The 27,079-nt window shown below is 46.2% G+C and overlaps 1 protein-coding gene across 1 annotated transcript in view; it reads left to right on the forward strand.

Moving 5' to 3' along the window:
- The first annotated feature begins 10,275 nt into the window (after positions 1–10,275).
- FBXO4 (F-box protein 4) overlaps positions 10,276–27,079 on the forward strand; it is a 31,547-nt gene continuing 14,743 nt past the window's right edge. The window contains exons 1-5 of the mRNA XM_069748525.1: positions 10,276–10,525; positions 14,731–14,966; positions 15,894–16,114; positions 17,041–17,116; positions 21,309–21,484. Of these exons, the coding sequence (XP_069604626.1) occupies positions 10,367–10,525; positions 14,731–14,966; positions 15,894–16,114; positions 17,041–17,116; positions 21,309–21,484 (868 nt within the window). The 5' untranslated portion in view covers positions 10,276–10,366. The remainder of the gene's footprint in view (positions 10,526–14,730; positions 14,967–15,893; positions 16,115–17,040; positions 17,117–21,308; positions 21,485–27,079) is intronic.

Consider the following 27,079-nt stretch of genomic DNA (forward strand, 5'->3'; position numbering starts at 1 on the left):
CAGGGAGAGAAAAAAAAAGCTGATGTGAGCTGCCTCATAGATGAATACTGGCCCGAGTGCTATGCAATGTTTTATCGCATAGCACTCGTCCGTATTTGTAGCTAGTGTGACCCCGGCCTCAGTCAAACATGCAGGACAAAAAAATGCAGGGCAAAAATGCAGGGCAAAAAACGCAGGACAAAAACGCAGGGCAAAAAACATACGTCATAAACGCAGGATAAAAAACGCAAGACCAAAGGCAGAGCAACAAACGCACGACAAAAATGCAGGACAAAAACGCAGGGTAAAAAATGAAGGACAAAAATACAGGACAAAAATGTAGGGCAGAAAAAGGACAAAAATGTAGGGCAAAAAACAAGACAAAGCACAGGGCAAAAAATGCAGAGCAAAAATGCAGGACAAAAACGCAGGGCTAAAAACAGGACGAAACCGCAGGGCAAAAACGCAGGACAAGAAAACAGGGAGAGAAAAAAAACGCTGATGTGAGCTGCCCCATAGATGAATACTGGTCTGAATGCTATGCACTCTTCCGTATTCGTTGCTAGTGTGACCCCGGCCTCAGTCAAAAATGCAGGACAAAAAATGCAGTGCAAAAATGCAGGGCAAAAAATGCAGGACAAAAACGCAGTGCAAAAAAATGCAGGGAAAAACTGCAGGGAAAAAAAACAGATGTCATAAATGCAGGACAAAAAACGCAAGACAAAAACACAGGACAAAACGGAGGGCAAAAAATGCAGGACAAAAATGTAGGACAAAAACACAGGACAAAAAACGCAGGGCAAAAAACACAGGACAAAAAAAAGCAGAACAAAAAACGCAGGGCGGGCAAAACGCAGGACAAAAATGCAGGACAATAACGCAGGGCAAAAAATGCAGAACAAAAACGCAGGACAAAAATGTAGGGCAAAAAACGCAGAGCAAAAACGCAGGGCAAGAAAACGGACAGAAAGGCAGGGCAAAAAACACAGGGCAAAAATCTCAGGACAAAAAATGCAGGACAAAAATGCAGGACAAAAACGCAGGGGGAAGAACAGGACAAAAAACGCAGGACAAAACGCAGGGCAAAAATGCAGGACATAAACGCAGAAGAAAAACGCCGGACAAAAAACAGGACAAAAAATGCAGGACTAACCGCAGGGCAAAAAACACAGGACAAAAATGCAAGATAAAAAATCAGGACAAAAACGCAGGGCGAAGAACAGGACAAAAAACGCAGGACAAAACGCAGGGCAAAAATGCAGGACATAAACGCAGAAGAAAAATGCAGGACAAAAAACGCCGGACAAAAGATCCAGGACAAAAACGCAGGACAAAAACGCAGGGCGAAGAACAGGACAAAAAACGCAGGACAAAATGCAGGGCAAAAATGCAGGACATAAACGCAGAAGAAAAACGCAGGGCAAAAAACGCAGGACAAAAAACGCAGGACTAAGCACAGGGCAAAAAGCGCAGAACAAAAATGCAGGACAAAAATGCAGGGCGAAGAACAGGACAAAACGCAGGGCAAAAATGCAGGACATAAACGAAGGAGAAAAACGCAGGGCAAAAAACAGGACAAAAAACGCAGGGCAAAAAACAGGACAAAAAACGCAGGGCAAAAAATGCAAGACAAAAATGCAGGGCAAAAAATGCAGGACAAAAACGCAGGGCAAAAAACGCACAACAAATATGCAGGACAAAAACGTATGACAAAAACGCAGAGCGAAGAACAGGACAAAAAGCAGGGCAAAACGCAGGGCAAAAATGCAGGACAAAAAACGTAAGACAAAAAATGCAAGGCAAAAAAATCTGGGAAAAACGTGTTTTTTCAGTGGCGTTTTTCCTGCCAAGATCTGCAGAAATACAGCAGAAACTTTTCTCACCGTGTGCACATACAGTATACTAACGGTAATTTTTACCAGGGGTGCCCAAACTTTTACATACCACCGTATGAGGTATTGCTGCATTCAGAAAAGTCTGATCTATCAAAATATAGAAATTATGAACCTAATCGGTGGCCACCTTATATGAAAAAAAAAAAATCAAGAACACCCAAATTACATTTTTCTGGTCGCTGTAACTCCACAAAAAATGCTGTAAGAAGTTATCCCAAAATGGTTTCAAGGAACATAGCATAAGCAGGAATTAAAACATAACTTTTAATGTGTATATATAAAAAGAAATCAAAGTACAAAAAATAGTGTCACCTAAAGAGGAATATAAAAAGGGTACTACATAATGTGACCTGTCAGGTGCTACATCATAACTGGATTAGTACGGTACTCCTAAGGATTTAATAAAACAACACTCGCAATGGCCCAGTGTGTTTATTAATCAACCCAAGGTACTTTATTTGAGGGTAATGCACACATGCAAAAGCACTAGTTGAGAGCCAAAACAAATAAATGGATAACCTTGGTTGCATAAATATCAGCAGGTATCACAAAAAAGGAGCAGGGGTCAGATGGTGTGAAACATGAACAAATATATAAAATGGAACAGTCTCACCAATTGCCAAGGACCAGTTGCCAAGGACCAGTAAAGTGGAGCCAAAACTTGCTGGAATGAAAGAATCCATCATGCCACAGCGTCGGGAGACAGTACCCTGTCAATCCCTATAGGGGCTATCAATAAAGCTGAATCCCCAAGCTCCCGCCCTTACAAGGGCAGTCCACATCTACCCCTTGCCAAGGACCAGTAAAGTGGAGACAAAATTTGCTGGAATGAAAGAATCCATCATGCCACAGCGTCGGGGATTAGAGGGCCTCATTATTATTCCTGACTCGATGCTTGCAAGGCCCTTTATTCCTCCATTCCCCATGACAGAGGCATGGAGGCGGTACGCTACTTTCTAAACACAAGGGGACAGCAATTTAAACAACATAATTGCTTTGTACTAAAGCTTCTCCGTTTTTACTTGACACATAACTACTTTGTTTTTAAGGGCAGGACCTACCACCAGCTGAGGGGGACCGCTATGGGCAGCCCTTGTGCCCCAACCTATGCGAATCTCTTCCTCGGCTGGTGGGAGGAGACAGTGGTCCCTGGCAATGACCTTGAGGAGAATGATTAGTCTATATACCGTGTCTCAGAAATTTGGACACGGTATATAGATGACATTCTCGTTATCTGGCAGGGTACAAAGGAGGAGTTTCTTGTATTTGTAGACTCACTTAACCATAATGATATTGGTCTATACTTTACATCAGTCATTGATGCCTGTACTCTACCATTTTTGGATATTCTGATCACCAGGGGCAGAAATGGTGAAATACTCGCGTCCACGTTTAGAAAGCCAACAGCAGCTAATTCTCTCTTGCATTGGAATAGCCATCACCTGGCGCATCTTAGGAGGGGTATCGCAAAGGCCCAGTACTTTCGGGTTCGGAGGAATTGTTCCGAGAGCCGTACCTTTGAGACACAGTCTCGTGAATTAAGAGAGAGATTTTTGGCTAGGGGCTATCCTCGTGGTGTTTTGAGCAAGGCATATCATGAAGCAAAGAGTAGGGACCGCAGTGAGTTGTTGAACCCTGTACCAAAAAAACGGGATGATACTGTTGTACCGTTCATCACCACTTATGACAATGGTGCAACTCGTGTCAGGGACATACTTAGGAGACACTGGCCAGTTCTCCAAATGGATCCGGACATCTCAGAGCATTTGGGTGACGCTCCTACTATCACCTATAAGAAAGCTCGCTCACTACAAGACAGAATTGTCCATAGTTACTTTGCCGTTTCTCCAACGAATACGTGGCTTAAGAGTAACGTCACAGGGTGCCACAGATGTGGTCATTGTACAGCTTGCCAATATGTAGGTTCAACTAAAGGTACCTTCACACATAACGATATCGTTAACGATATCGTTGCTTTTTGTGACGTAGCAACGATATCGTTAAGGAAATCGTTCTGTGTGACAGCGACCAACGATCAGGCCCCTGCTGGGAGATCGTTGGTCGCTGAGGAAAGTCCAGAACTTTATTTCGTCGCTGGACTCCCTGCAGACATTGCTGGATCGGCGTGTGTGGCACCGATCCAGCAATGTCTTCACTGGTAACCAGGGTAAACATTGGGTTACTAAGCGCAGGGCCGCGCTTAGTAACCCGATGTTTACCCTGGTTACCAGCATAAAAGTAAAAAAAACAAACACTACATACTTACCTACCGCTGTCTGTCCCCGGCGCTCAGCTTCTCTGCACTCCTCCTGCACTGGCTGTGAGCGTCGGTCAGCCGGAAAGCAGAGCGGTGACGTCACCGCTCTGCTTTCCGGCCGCTGTGCTCACAGTCAGTACAGGAGGAGTGCAGAGAAGCAGAGCGCCGGGGACAGACAGCGGTAGGTAAGTATGTAGTGTTTGTTTTTTTTACTTTTACGCTGGTAACCAGGGTAAACATCGGGTTACTAAGCGCGGGCCTGCGCTTAGTAACCTGATGTTTACCCTGGTTACCCGGGGACTTCGGGATCGTTGGTCGCTGGAGAGCGGTCTGTGTGACAGCTCTCCAGCGACCAAACAGCGACGCTGCAGCGATCGACATCGTTGTCGGTATCGCTGCAGCGTCGCTGAGTGTGAAGGTACCTTAAGTCCTTTGTAAGCAATGTGCCAGGCAGAAAGTACCTAATTAGGCAGTTCATTAACTGCGGTACTAAGGGGGTCATTTATAGGGCCTCATGTACCTGCGGCATGGAATACATAGGCAAGACTATTAGGCTTCCATCACACTAGCAGTATTTGGTCAGTATTTTACATCAGTATTTGTAGCCAAAATCAGGAGTGGAACAAATAGAGGAAAAGTATAATAGAGACATATGCACCACTTCTGTATTTATCACCCACTCCTGGTTTGGGCTGAGGAATACTGATGTAAAATACTGACCAAATACTGCTAGTGTGACGGCAGCCTTAGAGAGAGAGTTTAAGAAGAGAATCGGCGAGCATATTGGGGATGTCGAACACAATAGGGACACACCTGTATCTCGACATGTTAATAATATGCACAATGGACAATCAAAATATCTATGCTTTATAGCGATAGAAAAAGTCTCTGCGTCCAAGCGAGGGGGCAACTGGGACAAGTTGCTGTTACAGAAGGAGGCCAAATGGATTTTTTATTTGAACACTGTTTCACCTCATGGACTAAATGATCAAATTAATTATGGATGCTTTATTTGATGTTTCTGTTAAACTTTCTCTGTTGATATCCAATTGTCTTTCACACATTAGTGTGCCTCTCCATTAATCCTTTTTGTTTTGTCACCCTTTTGGGTTTTTGCATTTTTATTGACTGTTATCATCATGGCCTCTAATACATTAACGTAATATGGGGCATACTTGTTATAATAAATTGTTGATACTAGATGGTATTTTCCACCTAGAGCATTCCCATATAACATGTGTGGCAACTTAATGAGGTTTTGCTTATGACATGCTGGGAAATATAGGGTTAAAGAGGCTTTCTATACGTGTGCATGCGCAGTTTGATCCTTTGACGTGTGTATCCTTTGGATAATTGAAATGTTTTGATTTGTTGGCGCAATGCGCCCTTTTGGAGACGGGCTGTTTCAAAGTCTAATATATTGGCCTGTAATGCCTTATTGTCTGTTAGCATATGTATCCATGTAAATGCCAACAATATGTCTTTGCCTTTAATCCACATGTGCGCATGCGCCGTTTCTTTGGCGAATTGGGGCAGCTTTTTTATGAATCAAGCGCCTTGACATGTTATTGTAAATTATGTTTCTGCCCTTATTTACAGTGCAGCAGCACGCTATGGCTTACCGCCCACTGGCGGATCCTCTGACTGTGATGCCTGGTTTCACGCGTCGTTCGGCTGGCGTCCCGTTGTCTGACCAATGTCAACTAGATTTTACCTTGAGCATTCCCATATAACACTTGCGGGGATTTAATGAGGTTTCGATTATGATATCCCGGGAAATATAGGATGAAATAGGCTTTCCATACGTGCGCATGCGCAGCTTGATCTTTTTGATAATTAAAAAGTTTCGATTTGTTGGCGCAATGCGCCCTTTTGGAGACGGGCTGTTTCAAAGCTTAGTATATTGGCCTGTAATGCCCTATTGTTTATTAGCATACGTATCCATGTAGACGCCAACAATATGTTTTTTGCCTCTAATCCACATGCGCGCATGCGCCGTTTGATTGACGAATTGGGGCAGCTTTCTATGAATCCAAAGCCTTGATATAATATTGTCAATGATGTATCTGCCCTCATTTACAGTACAGCGGCACGTTGTGGCTTACCGCCCACTGGCGGATGCTCTGATGCCTGGTCTCACGCGTCTGCTGGCGTCCCGTTGTCTGAGCAACGTCAACTTCCGGTCGCTACCAGAAGTTGTTGTTCTCGTGGCTCTACAATGGACACTTAGCGTTTTCCAGCCTGTCAGAAAAGATTAAACAGGTAATTTTAATGAATTATGGGGCGTTGTACATCGCGGCATGTCTTTCTATTAGAGATGTATTTTGGGTAAATCCCATAGCATCAGTTTCATTCATTATAAACGCCGTACATATTATACCATCTGTCTAATTAAGCCTGTCACATGATTCTTGTGAAGTTGGTGATACGCTGTCTATGCCTTGCAGCACACTTTTTTAAGGGGAACTGATCGTTCCTCCCACTCTCTGCAGTGTAGCATAGAGGGTGGCAGGTCTCTAGGCCTTTTCATGTAGCACTTTATCTCCTATGCAAGATAGTCCCCTGATGATCCAGCTTGAAACGCGTTGGGACACCGATATAGGGAGAGTGCAGGGCACGTTATATTTTAGGGGTAGATGTGGACCGCCCTTAGCTCGGGGATTCAGCTTTATTGATAGCCCCTATAGGGATTGACAGGGTACTGTCTCCCGACGCTGTGGCATGATGGATTCTTTCATTCCAGCAAGTTTTGGCTCCACTTTACTGGTCCTTGGCAATTGGTGAGACTGTTCCATTTTATATATTTGTTCATGTTTCACACCATCTGACCCCTGCTCCTTTTTTTGTGATACCTGCTGATATTTATGCAACCAAGGTTATCCATTTATTTGTTTTGGCTCTCAACTAGTGCTTCTACATGTGTGCATTACCCTTATCAAATAAGGTACCTTGGGTTGATTAATAAACACACTGGGCCATTGCGAGTGTTGTTTTATTAAACCCTTAGGGTACCGTTACACTATACGATTTACCAACGATCACGACCAGCGATACGACCTGGCCGTGATCGTTGGTAAGTCGTTGTGTGGTCGCTGGAGAGCTGTCACATAGACAGCTCTCCAGCGACCAACGATGCCGAGGTCCCCGGGTAACCAGGGTAAACATCGGGTTACTAAGCGCAGGGCCGCGCTTAGTAACCCGATGTTTACCCTGGTTACCAGCGTAAAAAAAAACAAACACTACATACTTACATTCCGGTGTCTGTCCCTTGCCGTCTGCGTCCCGCACTCACTGACTGCCGGCCGTAAAGTGAAAGCACAGCACAGCGCGCTGTGCTGTGCTTTCACTTTACGGCCGGCAGTCAGTCAGTGCGGGAAGCAGACGGCAAGGGACCTGACGGACACCGGAATGTGAGTATGTACTGTTTTTTGGTTTTTTTTTTACATTTACGATGGTAACCAGGATAAACATCGGGTTACTAAGCGCGGCCCTGCGCTTAGTAACCCGATGTTTACCCTGGTTATAAGCGAACGCATCGCTGGATCGGTGTCACACACACCGATCCAACGATGACAGCGGGAGATCCAGCGACGAAAGAAAGTTCCAAACGATCTGCTACAACGTACGATTCTCAGCAGGGTCCCTGATCGCTGCTGCGTGTCAGACACAGCGATATCGTATGGATATCGCTGGAACGTCACGGATCGTACCGTTGTAGCGACAAAAGTGCCACTGTGAGACGGTACCCTTAGGAGTACTAATCCAGTTATGATGTAGAACCTGACAGGTTACATTATGTAGTACCCTTTTTATATTCCTCTTTAGGTGACACTATTTTTTGTACTTTGTTTTCTTTTTATATATACACATTAAAAGTTATGTTTTAATTCCTGCTTATGCTATGTTCCCAGATATTTGGTAGGATCAATTGATGCGTTCAAATTGTTATTATATATTGCTTTTTTCAAAATGGTATCAAGAAAAATGTTCTCTCCGTGCAAAAAAAAAATCTGTCACACGGCTCCATCTGCCTAAAATGAAAACGTTACACACCTCAGAAGATGGTGACAAAATCGAATTATTTTTTTTTTGCAAACTTATGTTTTTTTTTTTCACCACGAAAATATATCTATATATATATATAATTGTCTAAGGTGTACTTCCGTCTTTCTGTCGGCAACTTCCGTAACGGAAATTCCGCGTCGCTCATTGGTCTCGCCAGCTGCCTGTCTTGGCTGTCGCGACCAATCAGTGACGGGCACAGTCCGATTAGTCCCACCCCTACTCCCCACAGTCAGTGCCCGACGCCCGCTCCATAATCCCCTCCAGTCACCGTCCCCTACTCCCCTGCAGTCAGTGCCCGGCGCCCGCTCCGTAATCCCCTCCAGTCACCGTCCCCTACTCCCCTGCAGTCAGTGCCCGGCGCCCGCTCCGTAATCCCCTCCAGTCACCGTCCCCTACTCCCCTGCAGTCAGTGCCCGGCGCCCGCTCCGTAATCCCCTCCAGTCACCGTCCCCTACTCCCCGCAGTCAGTGCCCGGCGCCTGCTCCGTAATCCCCTCCAGTCACCGTCCCCTACTCCCCGCAGTCAGTGCCCGGCGCCTGCTCCGTAATCCCCTCTAGTCACCGCTCACACAGGGTTAATGCCAGCGGTAACGGGCCGTGGGTAACGCACTCTGTTACCACTGCTATTAACCCTGTGTGTCCCCAACTTTTTTACTATTGATGCTGCCTATGCAGCATCAATAGTAAAAAGATGTAATGTTAAAAATAATAAAAAAAACAAAAAACCTGCTATGCTCACCTTTTGTTGTGTGACGATGCGCTCGCGCTGGCCGCCATCTTCCGTTCCCTGAGATGCATTGCAAAATTACCCAGAAAACTTAGCGGTCTCGCGAGACCGCTAAATCATCTGGGTAATTTCGCAATGCATCCTGGGAACGGAAGATGGCAGCAGCCGCGTGTGCATCGCCAGAGTTTTGCTGGATCCCACGAGGTGAGTATATAACTATTTTTTATTTTAATTATTTTTTTAACAGGGATATGGTGCACACACTGCTAAATACTGCGTGGGCTGTGTTATATACTGCGTGGCTGCTATATACTACATGGGCAGTGTTATATACTCCGTGGGCTGTGTGATTTACTCCGTGGGCTGTGTGATTTACTCCGTGGGCTGTGCTATATACTACGTGCCCTGTGTTATATAGAGCGTGGGCTGTGTTATATAGTACGTGGGCTGTGTTATATACTACGTCGCCTGTATTATATACTACGTGGGTTGTGTTATATAGTACGTGGGCTGTGCTATATACTGCGTGGGCTGTGTTATATACTGCGTAGGCTGTGTTATATACTGCGTGGGCTGTGTTATATACAACATCGCCTGTGTTATATACTGCGTGGCTGCTATATACTGCATGGGCTGTGTTATATATTGCGTGGCCTGTATTAACGCATCGGGTATTCTACAATTTGTATGTATATAGCAGCCACATAGTATATAGCACAGGCCACGTAGTATTTGCTATATACTACATGGCTCCTATATACTACGTGGCCTGTGCTATATACTATGTGGCTGCTATATACACACATACATATTCTAGAATACCCGATGCGTTAGAATCGGGCCACCATCTAGTACATATATATATAGATAGACAGATAGATAGAGGTGTGTATATATATATATATATATATACCTGTCCATGCTTGGTATTGCCATGAGCAGGTTATGAGCAGGGTCACATGGGGAGGTCATTTTTATCTCTGACGCAGGGTCAAGTTCCGTATAAAGGAATACAAAGAAGTAAAAAAAATACATAAAATTTTAAGTCAGTCCTCTTTTTCTAGGTCCCCTCCCCCCCAAAAAAATGCATGTTTGGTACTGTTGTGTCTGTAAAAGTCCGATCTATCAAAATATAAATTATCTGTCTCGCAAAAAAGGTATGCTTCATAGAAAAACAAAGAGGAAAAAACGAAAACGCTAAAACAGAAAATTGCCATGGAGAGTAAGGGGTTAACACGTATGTGGCACCTCAGGCAGCTGTACGTGTCCCTGTACACGCTGCTGCGTTGCTATGTACACAAATGGCGTTGCTAGGGGCAGGTCACATGACCAGGAAGTGCACGGTTCAGCCAGTGACACTGCTGTGGTGATGCTGGAAGCCAGGCAGGAAGCCATTGGAGAGACCGGGCTGTGATTGTGCGGCCGCACGTTACCGGGGAGCAGCATGGCGGACGGGGGCGCTGAGCCGGAGTGGAGCCGGTTTGAAGCTGCTGTCATTAATGGCTTCAGACAGTTAAGAGATCGTTATCTGCACAGTGTGAGGGGGAAGCTGGAGGATGGGAGTGATAGTCTGCAGCAGGACAGTCCCCTGGACATGTTACCGGTGAGTACCGTGAATGATAAGGTCTGTGCACCGGTTTGTTTGGGTGCCAATTTTTATTGACTGCGGGGATCTGTACTGGGAGTAGTGGGGACCGCAGGGATCTGTACTGGGAGCAGTGGGGACCGCAGGGATCTGTACTGGGAGCTATGGGGACCGCAGGGATCTGTACTGGGAGCAGTGGGGACCGCAGGGATCTGTACTGGGAGCAGTGGGGACCGCAGGGATCTGTACTGGGAGCTATGGGGACCGCAGGGATCTGTACTGGGAGCAGTGGGGACCGCAGGGATCTGTACTGGGAGCTATGGGGACCGCAGGGATCTGTACTGGGAGCAGTGGGGACCGCAGGGATCTGTACTGGGAGCAGTGGGGACCGCAGGGATCTGTACTGGGAGCACTGGGGACCGCAGGGATCTGTACTGGGAGCTATGGGGACCGCAGGGATCTGTACTGGGAGCAATGAGGACCGCAGGGATCTGTACTGGGAGGAGTGGGGACCGCAGGGATCTGTACTGGGAGCAGTGGGGACCGCAGGGATCTGTACTGGGAGCAGTGGGGACCGCAGGGATCTGTACTGGGAGCACTGGGGACCGCAGGGATCTGTACTGGGAGCTATGGGGACCGCAGGGATCTGTACTGGGAGCAATGAGGACCGCAGGGATCTGTACTGGGAGGAGTGGGGACCGCAGGGATCTGTACTGGGAGCAATGAGGACCGCAGGGATCTGTACTGGGAGCAATGGGGACCGCAGGGATCTGTACTGGGAGCAGTGGGGACCACAGGGATCTGTACTGGGAGCAGTGGGGACCGCAGGGATCTGTACTGGGAGCAGTGGGGACCGCAGGGATCTGTACTGGGAGCTATGGGGACCGCAGGGATCTGTACTGGGAGTAGTGGGGACCGCAGGGATCTGTACTGGGAGGAGTGGGGACCGCAGGGATCTGTACTGGGAGGAGTGGGGACCGCAGGGATCTGTACTGGGAGGAGTGGGGACCGCAGGGATCTGTACTGGGAGCAATGGGGACCGCAGGGATCTGTACTGGGAGCACTGGGGACCGCAGGGATCTGTACTGGGAGCAGTGGGGACCGCAGGGATCTGTACTGGGAGGAGTGGGGACCGCAGGGATCTGTACTGGGAGGAGTGGGGACCGCAGGGATCTGTACTGGGAGGAGTGGGGACCGCAGGGATCTGTACTGGGAGGAGTGGGGACCGCAGGGATCTGTACTGGGAGGAGTGGGGACCGCAGGGATCTGTACTGGGAGGAGTGGGGACCGCAGGGATCTGTACTGGGAGGAGTGGGGACCGCAGGGATCTGTACTGGGAGGAGTGGGGACCGCAGGGACCTGTACTGGGAGCAGTGGGAACTGCAGGGATCTGTACTGGTAGACAGGCCTCTCCTATATTACATGGGATGGAGGCCTCTCCTATATTACACGGGATGGAGGCCTCTCCTATATTACACGGGATGCAGGCCTCTCCTATATTAAACGGGATGGAGGCCTCTCCTATATTACACGGGATGGAGGCCTCTCCTATATTACACGGGATGGAGGCCTCTCATATATTACACGGGATGGAGGCTTCTCCTATATTACACGGGATGGAGGCCTCTCCTATATTACACGGGATGGAGGCCTCTCCTATATTACACGGGATGGAGGCCTCTCCTATATTACAGGGGATGGAGGCCTCTCCTATATTACAGGGGATGGAGGCCTCTCCTATATTACAGGGGATGGAGGCCTCTCCTATATTACAGGGGATGGAGGCCTCTCCTATATTACAGGGGATGGAGGCCTCTCCTATATTACACGGGATGGAGGCCTCTCCTATATTACACGGGATGGAGGCCTCTCCTATATTACACGGGATGGAGGCCTCCTATATTACACGGGATGGAGGCCTCTCCTATATTACACGGGATGGAGGCCTCTCCTATATTACACGGGATGGAGGCCTCTCCTATATTACACGGGATGGAGGCCTCTCCTATATTACACGGGATGGAGGCCTCTCATATATTACACGGGATGGAGGCCTCTCATATATTACACGGGATGGAGGCCTCTCCTATATTACACGGGATGGAGGCCTCTCATATATTACACGGGATGGAGGCCTCTCATATATTACAGGGGATGGAGGTCTCTCCTATATTACGCGGGATGGAGGCCTCTCATATATTACGCGGGATGGAGGCCTCTCCTATATTACGCGGGATGGAGGCCTCTCCTATATTACGCGGGATGGAGGCCTCTCCTATATTATGCGGGATGGAGGCCTCTCCTATATTACACGGGATGGAGGCCTCTCCTATATTATACGGGATGGAAGCCTCTCCTATAATGAGAGGTTGGAAAAGTTGTGTTTGTTTAGCTTAGAAAAAAGACCTCTCAGAGGAGATCTCATTTTGTGGTCAGTACAGAGGACGGCGCAGGCCTTATTCCTTACAAGGACCATACTGTGGACCAGGGGGCACTCATTACAGGGGGAAAAAAAGACGATTCCTGGAGATAAATAGGAAAGGGTTCTTTACAGTTAGAGCAGTCAGACTGTGGGATGCCGACCACAAGAGGTAGGAATAGTTTAGTTACTATTTAGTTTTTTTATAAGCTGTCTCTATGACAGCTTTTCAAAAAGCATTGGATGATTTCCTCTACGCATAATATTCTCTGTCACCCACGCGGATCGTGGACCCACTGTGCCACAATCTGAGCTTACTCAGGAGGGGCATGGCTAAGCGGCTGCCCAGTGTTCGCTAGGTCTCCTGATGGCGGAGTTAGGCTTTAGCTGCAGGTAGCCGCCAGGTACCACTCCTGGTCAGTCCCGGGCACTGCAGATGCTGACCCCAGGGTTCAGGATTGCAGGTACGGACTCTTGAGTCACTGGCAGAACAGAATTCTGATGCTGGTTCTTGTTCTGATGGTGTGGATTCTGGAGCACAAGACAGGACGGCTCTGGCACTGGGTTAGATACTGGCGACTGAGCTTCAGGTTCAGATACCGGTGGAGCGGCTTCAGGTTTAGGTACTGGAGAAGTATCTTCAGGTTCAGATACTGGTGGAGCGGCTTCAGGTTTAGGTACCGGCGAAGCATCTTCAGGTTCAGATACCGGTGGAGCGGCTTCAGGTTCAGATACCGGTGGAGCGGCTTCAGGTTCAGATACCGGTGGAGCGGCTTCAGGTTCAGATACCGGTAGAGCGGCTTCAGGTTCAGATACCCGTGGAGCGGCTTCAGGTTCAGATACCGCCGGAACGGCTTCAGGTTCAGATACCGGTGGAGCGGCTTCAGGTTCAGATACCGGTAGAGCGGCTTCAGGTTCAGATACCCGTGGAGCGGCTTCAGGTTCAGATACCGCCGGAGCGGCTTCAGGTTCAGATACCGGTGGAGCGGCTTCAGGTTCAGATACCGCCGGAGCGGCTTCAGGTCCAGATACCGGTGGAGCGGCTTCAGGTTCAGATACCGCCGGAGCGGCTTCAGGTCCAGATGCGGGTGAAGCGGCTTCAGGTTCAGATACCGCCGGAGTGGTTTTGAGCTCTCGTACCACCAGAGTGGTTAAACTTGATGGACCTAGGTCTTTTCCAACCTACGGAACGAACTATGTAATTTACCCCAACCGCTAGCAGCCAGACCACCTTTAAAGGGGTTGTCCGGTAAAACCAATATACCAATCTACGGGATAGGCAATCACTGATTATCGCTGGGGGTCTGACCTCTAGGACCTGCATTATTCGACATCCTGTGGATTCTCTGGACAACATGTTTAATCTGCTTATCAACACCGACTCTGCCTGATTTCGTGATGTCACCTTTAGGCACATGTGTCTCATAACGTCAATTCTCAGAAAACTCCAAAAATATTTGTTCAACTTGTCTGCGATTATTTTACAGCTGGGATTTTTTTTAAATTTAAACAGTAAAAAGTTTAGATTTCTTTCTCATGCAGGTCAGTGGATAATCAACTGGTTTGTGTGCCGATAAGAGTTATAAAAATCTCATACAATTTGCTTCTACTTTATTAGGCTGCGGATTAATCACCAGTGAACAAGTACTGAAAATCTGCAATGTATCTGCCTCATGTGAACATGACCAAATACCCAACCCAAGTGTGTGCTGGTGGAGGACTCTTTATAGGAGTGCCCTTGCCACATGTAGGAGATCTGCACTCTTTTTCCTAAAGAATCTCTGTTTTTCTGTGCTCTCTTTAGGTTTACATGCAGTTGTACATCCTGACGTTTCTCTCTCCACAAGATTTGTGCAACCTTGGAATGACTAATCGATACTGGCAGTCGATGGTACAAGACCGTCTCATGTGGAAGTACTTTCTACTGCGCGATCATCCAACCTGGTCCTCCATTGATGGTCACAGCTTGCCCAACTTGGACGATCTGAACTCCTGCTTATGTGAATCTCCGGATGGGAAGGAGTGTAATTATATGTCCATGTGAGTGCAAGGATGACCAAAGTGGCCGAATACTGGGTGGTAAGACGCCAACCTCTGCATGAAATTGGTGGCACAAGAAGCTACAGAGAAGGAAGAAGCTCCTTAGACTTCTGGGTGCTGAATTATGACTTCATAAAACCCGGAGATGTGACGCTGCCACTCTCAGGCGCTCACCCTGTCCTTGCTGTTCTCTGCTTCTTGTTCCTGTACTTAAATCCAAGGAAAGAGCTAGAGATGCCTTCTCATTAGAATTGGTGCAGATCGATTTGAAGGACCAGATCCATTAGCCATGACTGAGATCTATATCCGTATGGTGTGAGCTGTGAGAAATGACTCCTACCTCCTGACATCTAGAGCTCTTCTTTTGACTAGCCGACCTGGAACAATGTCGTCATTGTGGCTTTACGTTTATGTGATGGCTTGTCAGGCCAGCTAATCCAAAGAAGAGCCGAGTCAAGTAAGAAACGGTTCTCAGGGCTCCCGTCCAATGATTACGGATGGGGTTGTTAGACCAGGTTCTGCAAATATATTTACACCATTCTACTGATCATCAAACCTGTGACCCCCCCCCCCCCCCCCCGCCTTCAGCCACTGAGTAGTTGAGTGACCATTTCTGGACCAAGAAGCAGAAGACCAGGATGTCCAGGTGTCCTCTGGGGTTTTGGTGAAAGTATTGATTCTTTAATTTTACTTTGGGTAGTCTTTGGCATTTCAGCATTAACAAATATTTTTGTGCAATCCCTTTAAGCTGATCTGTACCCCTTTAAAACTTGATAACTATATCACCAGGCATACCGCCAAACCAATTCTTGGATACATAAGCCATAAATAGCGTTCAAATGGTTTCATTTAAAATATTACTTTGTGGGTGTTTTTTTTAACTTTTGCACAGTTCACACTTATGACTGATGTTTTTTATGGTTGTAGCTACTTGCGGAGCAGCCCAAAAACTAGACGATCCATGCGAACCAAGAATCCAATTTACGGAGCGGTGACCTCATTCCTGCAGTCTCTTGTCATGCAGGGAGAGCCCCGCTTCGCCATGTTTGGTCCTGGCCTTGAACAACTGGATGATTCCTTGGTCACACGGATGATGACCTCTCCGGATCTTCTACCAGTTGTCAGCATTCTGCAGAGACAAATCAACGGTAAGGCAAAGGGGTCCGGGTCTACAATGATGGGTGAAGCTTCCCATATGCATTAGACTAATGACTAAACCCATGGTTTGGCAGACAGTCTAATATGTATGGAGGCCTCGAACTATTTATTGTTGCGGGAGTTATGTCCAATTTCAGACTGTGGATTGCTTTGTTCTCCCAAGAGATAATGTCTGGTGGTGGCTCTTTCATAGAAAAACAAGAGCTCTTTGTTGAGTGAGTTCTCCTGTGTATGGGAGAAATAGTTTCCGGCTGGACAATCGGCCAAAGTATAGTTTGTCCGACAGCCATTGAATGTGTATGGGAGAAAGGGCCGAGATGGCCGCCTGGCGAATGATCGGCCAAAGCATCGTTGAACTTACAGCCATTTAATGTCTATGGGAGAAAGGGCCGGCTTGGCAGCTGGCCGGGCAACTGGCCAAAGCATCGTTCGACTGACAGTCATTCAATGTGTATGGGAGAAAGGGCCGAGATGGCAGCTGGCCGGACAGTTGGCCAAAGCATCGTTCGTCTGACAGCCATTCAATGTGTATGGGAGAAAGGGCCAAGATGGCAGCCGGCTGGACAATTGGCAAAGCATCGTTCGTTTGACAGCCATTCAATGTGTATGGGAGAAGGGCCGAGATGGCAGCTGGGTGGACAATTGGCCAAGTATTGTTCGTCCAACGGCCATTCAAAGTGTATGGGAGAAAGGGCCGAGATGGCCGCTGGCCGGACAATTGGCCAAGTATTGTTCATCCAATGGCCATTCAATATGTATGGGAGAAAGGGCTGAGATGGCAGCCGGCCGGACAATTGGCCAAGTATTGTTCTTTCGACAGCCATTCCATGTGTATAGGGGCTTTGCTCTCATGGATTGTGGTGGTATCTCGCTGATGATCCAATAATGCTTCGTGTCTTGTGCTCTTTCCGCATAGGTGTTGGTTCTGGTGTCACCTTCCAGCTGAATGGCGAACACAAATTTAATATTTTAACCCTTTATTCTACGACACGGTAAATGCACAACACTTCTTTTATTAGGAAATGCTTTCATGTTACGACAGGCAGCCACGTACATATACAATTTTTCCTTCAGTCCCATGGAGATTGAATGGAACCAATGCAGAGCGTCACTTTTAATGTTTAAAGTATAACTGTTGTTTGAAAAAAGTTCTGATCTGTTATAGTGAATTTCCAGATATTTTGATACGTGGGGTTTCCACGCCCTGAGACCCCCACTGATCACTGACAGAAGTTTCCAGCTGAGCTCAGGGCTCGTAAGGCCGTAATCTGCTCTGCAGAGTTGCTCTTGCCGATGTAGGGTTACCATTGTTTGGAGGGACTTTTCTGTGAGCCCCCCCACACAGCTGAAAAGGCACCAAAAGGAGCTGAGCACTTTTGCCTTTTTGTTTCAGTAATTGGAGGGGGTCTCAACACTCAGACCCTCGTCAATCTAATTTCTGACATTTGACAACAACAAGAAAGTTAGGCTACTTTCACATTTCCGTCTTTACTCTGCCGTTGCAACACGTCGATTTTTGAAAATTTGCTGGATCCTGCATTTTCCCATAGACTTGTATTAGTGTCGTATCACGACGGATGGACACACGTTTCGTCCGTCGTGCACTGGATCCTGCGAAATGAAGAGGGCAGAGAGAAGGCGAGACATGAGAGTAAGGATTAGAGGAAGGATCGCAAGTGCTGGTACCAGTCAAGGGAAGGAGGGAGAAAGTTGAGCTGAGAATAAGGAAGGCCCATATGGGACCACCAAGATGTAAAGATGATTATATATAAACCGGTCTCCCCAACAAATAGGTGGGAGGTCGGAGCCATATGGAAATAAATGTTATGTCTCCCAGAAAATGAAACGATAAATAATTTTACTGGTACCAGCGCTTGCGATCTGTCCTCTAATCCTTACTCCCATGTCCAGCCCTCTCCTCCGTCCATACCCACGCAGTTTTGAATTGAATCGCGGTGTGCGCATGCGCGGTCCTTATCATGGACGCTACGCACACTCATTCATATGCCGATGGCGTGCCTTCCTTTCCTCCTGGGCAATCTGATTCTGGTACCAGCGCTTGCGATCCGTCCGCTAATCCTTACTCCCATGTCCTGTCTTCTCTCCGCCCTCTCTTCCGTCCATACCCACGCGGTTTTGTATTGAATGGCGGTGTGCGCACGCGCGGTCCTTATCATGGACGCTACGCACACTCATTCATGCCGATAGCGTGCCTTCCTTTCCTCCTGGGCAATCTGATTCCGGACACAGCGGTATGTGATTTATATGATTTATTCCCCTCTAGGCCACTTCCCCTCATGAAGCTGCTGCGGCGGCGATACGCGTGGGGCCTGCTCTTCCCACCTCCCCCTCTCTTTAGGGTACCCGACTCTCCCCTTCTTTAGGGAATCTGCTTTGTTGAGCCCTGCATTAGAGGACTCCGGTGTGCGTTCATGGGCTGCCCTATTTACTAAGTGACCTTAGGATCACGGGACTCTGGACTATGACTTTATCAGCAACAACTCAGGTTGTATTTATCTGAATTCTATTTGTGGGGTTTGTTATCTACCCTAAAGGATATTTATCCAGTAATCAAGGGTATTATACATCCATGGCCCTATGACATATAGGTTGCCTGCCTGGACCAAATCTGGATACTCTTTAGGGTGGGTATTTCGGTGCACACAGGGTCTAGCATGGAACTGTACATACATTATTGTTTGTGATATTTACTCTGTAATCACAGTGGGCTCATGTTTTGACTCAAGCCTATGAGTGGGGGGTGACTTTTGTATTGTATTTTTTAAATGTTTTTATGTGTTTTATGAGGTTTTTTGATACTTTTATATATGACTAGATGGTGGCCCGATTGTAACGCATCGGGTATTCTAGAATATGCATGTCCACGTAGTATATTGCCCAGCCACGTAGTATATTGTACAGCCCACATAGTATATTGTGCAGCCCACGTAGTATATTGTGCAGCCCACGTAGTATATTGTGCAGCCCACGTAGTATATTGTGCAGCCCACGTAGTATATTGTGCAGCCCACGTAGTATATTGTGCAGCCCACGTAGTATATTGTGCAGCCCACGTAGTATATTGTGCAGCCCACGTAGTATATTGTGCAGCCCACATAGTATATTGTGCAGCCCACGTAGTATATTGTACAGCCCACGTAGTATATTGTACAGCCCACGTAGTATATTGTACAGCCCACGTAGTATATTGCCCAACCACTTAGTATATTGCCCAGCCATGTAGCATATTGCACAGCGACGGAGTATACAGCACAAAGCCATTTAGTATACAGAGTTAAAATAAAAAATAAACATATACTCACCCTCCGTTGAAGTCCTGTCGCCTGTGTGTGGTGCACGCAACAGCTTTTGGTCCCAGGGTTGGATGAGCGCAGGACCTGTGATGACGTCACGGTCACATGACCGTGACGTCATGGCAGGTCCTTGTCGCATACCGTCCTTGCCACCGGAACCTGCCGCTTGCATGGAGCGGTTACCGGAGCGTCACGAGGAGCGACAAAAGGCGCCGGAATGTGAGTATATGATTATTTTTTTCATTATTTTTAACATTAGATCTTTTTACTATTGAGGCTGCATAGGCAGCATCAATAGTAAAAAAGTTGGTCACACAGGGTTAATAGCAGCGTTAATGGAGTGCGTTACACCGCGGCATAACGTGGTCCATTAGCGCTGCCATTAACCCTGTGTGAGGGCTGACTGGAGGGGAGTACGGAGCGGGCACAGACTGCGAGAAGGAAGGAGCGGCCATGTGGCCGCCGGACTGCGCCCGTCGCTGATTGGTCGTGGCAAATCAGCGACTTGGATTCCATGACAGACAAAGGCCGCGACCAATGAATATCCGTGACAGAAAGAAAGACAGAAGGACAGAAAGACGGAAGTGACTCTTAGACAATTATATAGTAGATGTGGTTGCGCATACCCCAATTAGTCTAACTTTCTGCTTGTTGTCAAATATTGCTTTATATAGACTAGGTCGTGCACCCCTCTTTCTTATTGTTTCTACACCAACGAATAGTGCACCCGTTTACATTTATTTGTGATTAAGTCTATTTTCCGACATGTCACTATGACTTGTTTTCTGCAATAACAGTCCTATTTCAATTACCTAAAATAGGAATTCAAAGATATGGTATTTATTTCTGTGGGGAAATTAAGTGACTCTGATGCAGGGGTAGAAACCCTTATTCCAGTGATGTGTCACTTACTGGGCTGCTTGCTGCAATTTTGATAAAATCACTGTTTTCTCTGCTGTAGATCTAGCAGAGGACAGAATGCTGAGCTGTGTATAACCCCGCCAACACCACTGATTGGCAGATTTCTGTGTGAGCTGCCAATCAGGAGTGTGGGCGGGGTCATACAGCGCTCAGCATTCAGAGAAACTCTAGATCTGCAGCAGAGAAAACAGTGATTTTATCAAAACTACAGCAAGCAGTCCAGTAAATAATACATATCTGGAATCAGGGTCTCTGCCCCTACATCATGCTGCTCACAATTGGGATAGCAAAAACCTGGTGACAGATAGCCTTTAAGCATCTTGAGTCCTGCTCTCCGGTTGGGACACCCTGGCTTGGGCCAGTTGACATAAAGCGGGGTTGTTTTTCAAAGTTGTTCAAGTTCCCCAAGGAAACAATAAGTAAAGTAAAAAATAAATATAGCTTTAAAAGAAAAAAAAAAATGTATAAAAAATATAACAATTCGGATCACCCTTTTTTCCAATTTAAGAATAAAGAAATAAAAAATTGGCATATTTCCTATTGTCACATCCGTAAAAGTCCAATCTGCCATAATACTAAATTAACAACCCCGTATGATAAACGCTGCTAAGAGAGAAAAAAAAGTACAAAACACAAGAACACATCTCAAAAGGGTGCAAAAAACAAACAAGCAAAAAATTCCGTATGTAAACCACTGAAAGAAAAAAACAAATCACAAACGACAAGTTTGGTATCAGAAGTGGTGACATTCTCAACCAGAACTCATCCCAGAAAACTAAACTAAAAAAGAATTACAGATAGGGGAGGAAAAACCAAAAGCATAAAAATCAAATCTGGCCGTGATGGAAAGGGATTAACGATGGACGTACTCATCATTATCTTGGTCAGTGTTATCATCATGGAGCTTAATATTCTGCTGAATAATCTTTCTTTTTAATCTTGTTCTTAGTTCAGAACGGGACAGAGCTCGCACAGAACAGAGTGCGGCCGTCAATAAGATGTTTGTCTCCGGGCGCTCGGTAAACGGAGAACCGGCAGCTGCCTACAGCCTGATCCCGCAAGTGAAGGAAGTGTGCAAAGTTGTGGATGGATTCATCTACGTGGCCAATGCTGAATCGCAAAAAAGTGAGTAACGGTTAACCCTGCATCTTCCAGGATCCCAGATTATCCGCAAATATAATGGGACTCAACCTTGGCATATAATGGGACTCAACCTTGGCATTTAACGGGAACCTGTCATGTCCCCAAACGCAATTCACCTGCACATATACGGTTAATCTGCAGGATAATACCATTAGGAAGCAGTGCAGCACCCGGGAGAAAATGAACGTTATTACTCCCGGGAACCTCCGGCTTTGAGTTATAGAGGCATGCCCGGAGTGGCTACAGTCACCGCTCAGTACACAGTGGACGGAGGCTGTTATCACGCCACGGCATTTATAGTGACAGCTCGCTCTGCAGCACATCTATGCAGCACAAGCTATCAAAGTGCTGCGCATGCTTACAGACGCCAATCACAATGCTGTGAGTGGTGGCTGTAGCCCTTCCGTGAGCGCCCTCTATGACTGAAAGCCGGCAGCTCCCAGGAGGAATAAAGTTCATTTTCTCGCAGTAGTCGCACTTTCAGTGTAGCAGTCCTCAGTGGCGGAATTAGAGTCCGATGGGCCCCGATGCAAAATGTGGACCTGGGCACCCCCCCCTTCATGTTGGTCAGATGTATGGGCCCTTGTAGCATTCTAAATCCTGTAAGGACATAGATGATTACCCAAATCATATACTAATGTTGCCATTCTTGGGCCCCTTCCAGGTATATAGGTCCCCCATCCTGGTATATATGTCCCCCATCCTGGTATATATGTCCCCCATCCTTGTATACAGTGCAGACCAAAAGTTTGGACACACCTTCTCATTTAAAGATGTTTCTGTATTTTCATGACTATGAAAATTGTACATTCACACTGAAGGCATCAAAACTATAAATTAACGCATGTGGAATTATATACTTAACATAAAAGTGTGAAAACAACTGAAAATATGTCTTATATTCTAGGTTCTTCAAAGTAGCCACCTTTTGCTTTGCTGACTGCTTTGCACACTCTTGGCATTCTCTTGATGAGCTTCAAGAGGTAGTCACCGGGAATGGTTTTCACTTCACAGGTGTGCCCTGTCAGGTTTAATAAGTGGGATTTATTGCCTTATAAATGGGGTTGGGACCATCAGTTGTGTTGTGCAGAAGTCTGGTGGATACACAGCTGATAGTCCTACTGAATAGACTGTTACAATTTGTATTATGGCAAGAAAAAAGCAGCTAAGTAAAGAAAAACGAGTGGTCATCATTACTTTAAGAAATGAAGGTCAGTCAGTCCGAAAAATTGGGCAAACTTTGAAAGTGTCCCCAAGTGCAGTTGCAAAAACCATCAAGTGCTACAAAGAAACTGGCTCACATGAGGACTGCCCCAGGAAAGGAAGACCAAGAGTCACCTCTGCTTCTGAGGATAAGTTTATCCGAGTCACCAGCCTCAGAAATCGCAGGTTAACAGCAGCTCGGATTAGAGACCAGGTCAATGCCACACAGAGTTCTAGCAGCAGACGCATCTCTACAACAGCTGTTAAGAGGAGACTGTGCAGCAGGCCTTCATGGTAGAATAGCTGCTAGGAAAACACTGCTAAGGCAACAAGCAGAAGAGACTTGTTTGGGCTAAAGAACACAAGGAATGAACATTAGACCAGTGGAAATCTGTGCTTTGGTCTGATGAGTACAAATTTGAGATCTTTGTTCCAACCACCATGTCTTTGTACGACACAGAAAAGGTGAACGGATGGACTCTACATGCCTGGTTCCCACCGTGAAGCATGGAGGAGGAGGTGTGATGGTGTGGGGGTGCTTTGCTGGTGACACTGTTGGGGATTTATTTAAAATTGAAGGCATACTGAACCAGCATCACTACCACAGCATCTTGCAGCGGCATGCTATTCCATCCGATTTGCGTTTAGTTGGACCATCGTTTATTTTTCAACAGGATAATGACCCCAAACACACCTCCAGGCTGTGTAAGGGCTATTTGACCAAGAAGGAGAGTGATGGGGTGCTACGCCAGATGACCTGGCCTCCACAGTCACCAGACCTGAACCCAATCGAGATGGTTTGGGGTCAGCTGGACCGCAGAGTGAAGGCAAAAGGGCCAACAAGTGCTAAGCATCTCTGGGAACTCCTTCAAGATTGCTGGAAGACCATTCCCGGTGACTACCTCTTGAAGCTCGTCAAGAGAATGCCAAGAGTGTGCAAAGCAGTCATCAAAGCAAAAGGTGGCTACTTTGATGAACCTAGAATATAAGACATATTTTCAGTTGTTTCACACTTTTTTGTTAAGTATATAATTCCACATGTGTTAATTCATAGTTTTGATGCCTTCAGTGTGAATGTATAATTTTTATAGTCATGAAAAGACAGAAAAATCTTTACATGAGAAGGTATGTCCAAACTTTTGGTCTGTACGGTATATGTCCCCCATCCTGGTATGCATGTCTTCCATCCTGGTATATATCCCCCATCCTGGTATATACGTCCCCCATCCTGGTATATATGTTCCCATCCAGGTATATACAGTACAGACCAAAAGTTTGGACACACCTTCTCATTTAAAGATTTTTCTGTATTTTTATGACTATGAAAATTGGTAAATTCACACTGAAGGCGTCAAAACTATGAATTAACACATGTGGAATTATATACCGTACTTAACAAAAAAAGTGTGAAACAACTGAAAATATGTCTTATATTCTAGGTTCTTCAAAGTAGCCACCTATTGCTTTGATGACTGCTTTGCACACTCTTGGCATTCTCTTGATGAGCTTCAAGAAGTAGTCACCGGGAATCTTCTTCCAACAATCTTGAAGGCGTTCCCAGAGATGCTTAGCACTTGTTGGCCCTTTTGCCTTCACTCTGCGGTCCAGCTCACCCCAAACAAACAGGTCATCTGGCGTAGCACCCCATCACTCTCCTTCTTGGTCAAATAGCCCTTACACAGCCTGGAGGTGTGTTTGGGGTCATTGTCCTGTTGAAAAATAAATGATGGTCCAACTAAATGCAAACCGGATGGAATAGCATGCCCCTGTAAGATGCTGTGTTAGCCATGCTGGTTCAGTATGCCTTCAATCTACTATATAAAGCTGTATGTGTGTGTGTGTATGTATGTCCGGGATTGGCATCTGCACCGTCGCAGCTACAGCCACAAAATTTTGCACAGTCACACGTCTGGACCCCGAGAGCGTCATGGGCTATATTGTGAGGCGAAATTTTAACCCCGCGCGTTCCAATTCACCAAACAATTTTGCCCCTATCTACATAATGGGGAAAAAAGTGAAATGAAAAGTGTTGGAGGCGTCGCAGCTACAGCCACAAAATTTTGCACAGTCACATGTCTGGACCCTGAGAGCGTCATAGGCTATGTTGTGAGGTGAAATTTTAACTCTGCGCTTTACATAATGGGGAAAAATGAAAGGAAAAGTGTTGGAGGCAAATTGACAGCTGCCAGATGTGAACAAGGGGGACTTAAAGAATGAGAGCGATGGCGCAAAAGAGTATATACCGATCAGTTGCTAAGGTGGGGCCCCGACATGAGATACTCGCCACACATGGGGATATGAACACACACACAAAATGCGCCACACACTACCACGTGCTTGAACACATATACCACCCTCAGCACACATTTCACCACACATACACCAACCTCGCCACATAAAAGTCGAAACACAAAAGTCGCCGCTCAAAACTTGCCACGCGCAAAACTCGCCACATGCAAAACTAGGCTCACGCAAAACTCGCCACAAGTGCAAAACTCACCTCATGGAAAACTCGCCACACGCAAAACTTGCACACGCGGAAAAATTGCCACATGCGCAAAATTTGCAACACATGCAAAAGTTGCCTCACACAAAACTTGCACATACTCAAAAGGCACCAGACCTAAAACTCACCAAGCGCAAAACTCGCCATGCGCAAAACTTGCTGCACACAACTTGCTACACTAACCTGTCACATGCAACTCGACACACAAAAAGTTGCTACACGCATGTTGCCACACAACTCATCTCACAAAAGTCGCTACATGCATGTTGCCACACACAACTCAACACACACAACTTGACAAACAAAACTCGCCCTAAAACACACACAAGTCTGGTATTATCCTTCAAAAATAAAAATCTGATTAATAAGCAGACAAACTACAAGAGCAACAAATGTACCATATAGGAAATACGGCAGCTGTCAGTCATATGACCTGTCTATTATGTGTATGTGTGAGCTAATATATACTGCCAGGGGGAGGGCTTCCTGTTGGCTGGGGATTTATCAGGCTGCCAATTTATCTTACAAATACTGAGGTAAAAATACTGAGCAAATAACGTGTGAACGAGGTCTAATACAGGAGATCACACAGGTATATACTATATACAGGAGAGATGACACACAGATATATACTATATACAGGAGGAGATGACATACAGGTATATGCTATATATAGAAGATGACATACAGGTATATACAGGAGGAGATGACACACAGATATATACTATATACAGGGGAGATGACACACAGGTATATACTATATACAGGAGGAGATGACATACAGGTATATACTATATATAGAAGGAGATGACATACGGTATATACTATATATAGGAGGAGATGACATACAGGTATATACTATATATAGGAGGAGATGACATACAGGTATATACTATATATAGGAGGAGATGACATACAGGTATATACTATATACAGGGAAGATGACACACAGCAGGTATATACTATATACAGGGGAGATGACACACAGCAGGTATATACTATATACAAGGGAGATGACATACAGGTATATACTATATACAGGAGATGACATACAGGTGTATACTATATACAGTTAGGGCCAGAAATATTTGGACAGTGACACAAGTTTTGTTATTTTAGCTGTTTACAAAAACATGTTCAGAAATACAATTATATATGTAATATGGGCTGAAAGTGCACACTCCCAGCTGCAATATGATAGTTTCCACATCCAAATCGGAGAAAGGGTTTAGGAATCATAGCTCTGTAATGCATAGCGTCCTCTTTTTCAAGGGACCAAAAGTAATTGGACAATGGACTCTAAGGGCTGCAATTAACTCTGAAGGCGTTTCCCTCGTTAACCTGTAATCAATGAAGTAGTTAAAAGGTCAGGGGTGGATTCCAGGTGTGTGGTTTTGCATTTGGAAGCTGTTGCTGTGAGCAGACAACATGCGGTCAAAGGAACTCTCAATTGAGGTGAAGCAGAACATCCTGAGGCTGAAAAAAAAGAAAAAATCCATCAGAGAGATAGCAGACATGCTTGGAGTAGCAAAATCAACAGTTGGGTACATTCTGAGAAAAAAGGAATTGACTGGTGAGCTTGGGAACTCAAAAAGGCCTGGGCGTCCATGGATGACAACAGTGGTCGATGATCGCCGCATACTTAATTTGGTGAAGAAGAACCCGTTCACAACATCAACTGAAGTCCAGAACACTCTCAGTGAAGTAGGTGTATCTGTCTCTAAGTCAACAGTAAAGAGAAGACTCCATGACAGTAAATACAAAGGGTTCACATCTAGATGCAAACCATTCATCAATACCAAAAATAGACAGGCCAGAGTTAAATTTGCAGAAAAACACCTCAAGAAGCCAGCTCAGTTCTGGAAAAG

The sequence above is a fragment of the Ranitomeya imitator genome, chromosome 2, assembly GCF_032444005.1.
Source record: "Ranitomeya imitator isolate aRanImi1 chromosome 2, aRanImi1.pri, whole genome shotgun sequence".
In the NCBI taxonomy this organism is placed as follows: domain Eukaryota; kingdom Metazoa; phylum Chordata; class Amphibia; order Anura; family Dendrobatidae; genus Ranitomeya; species Ranitomeya imitator.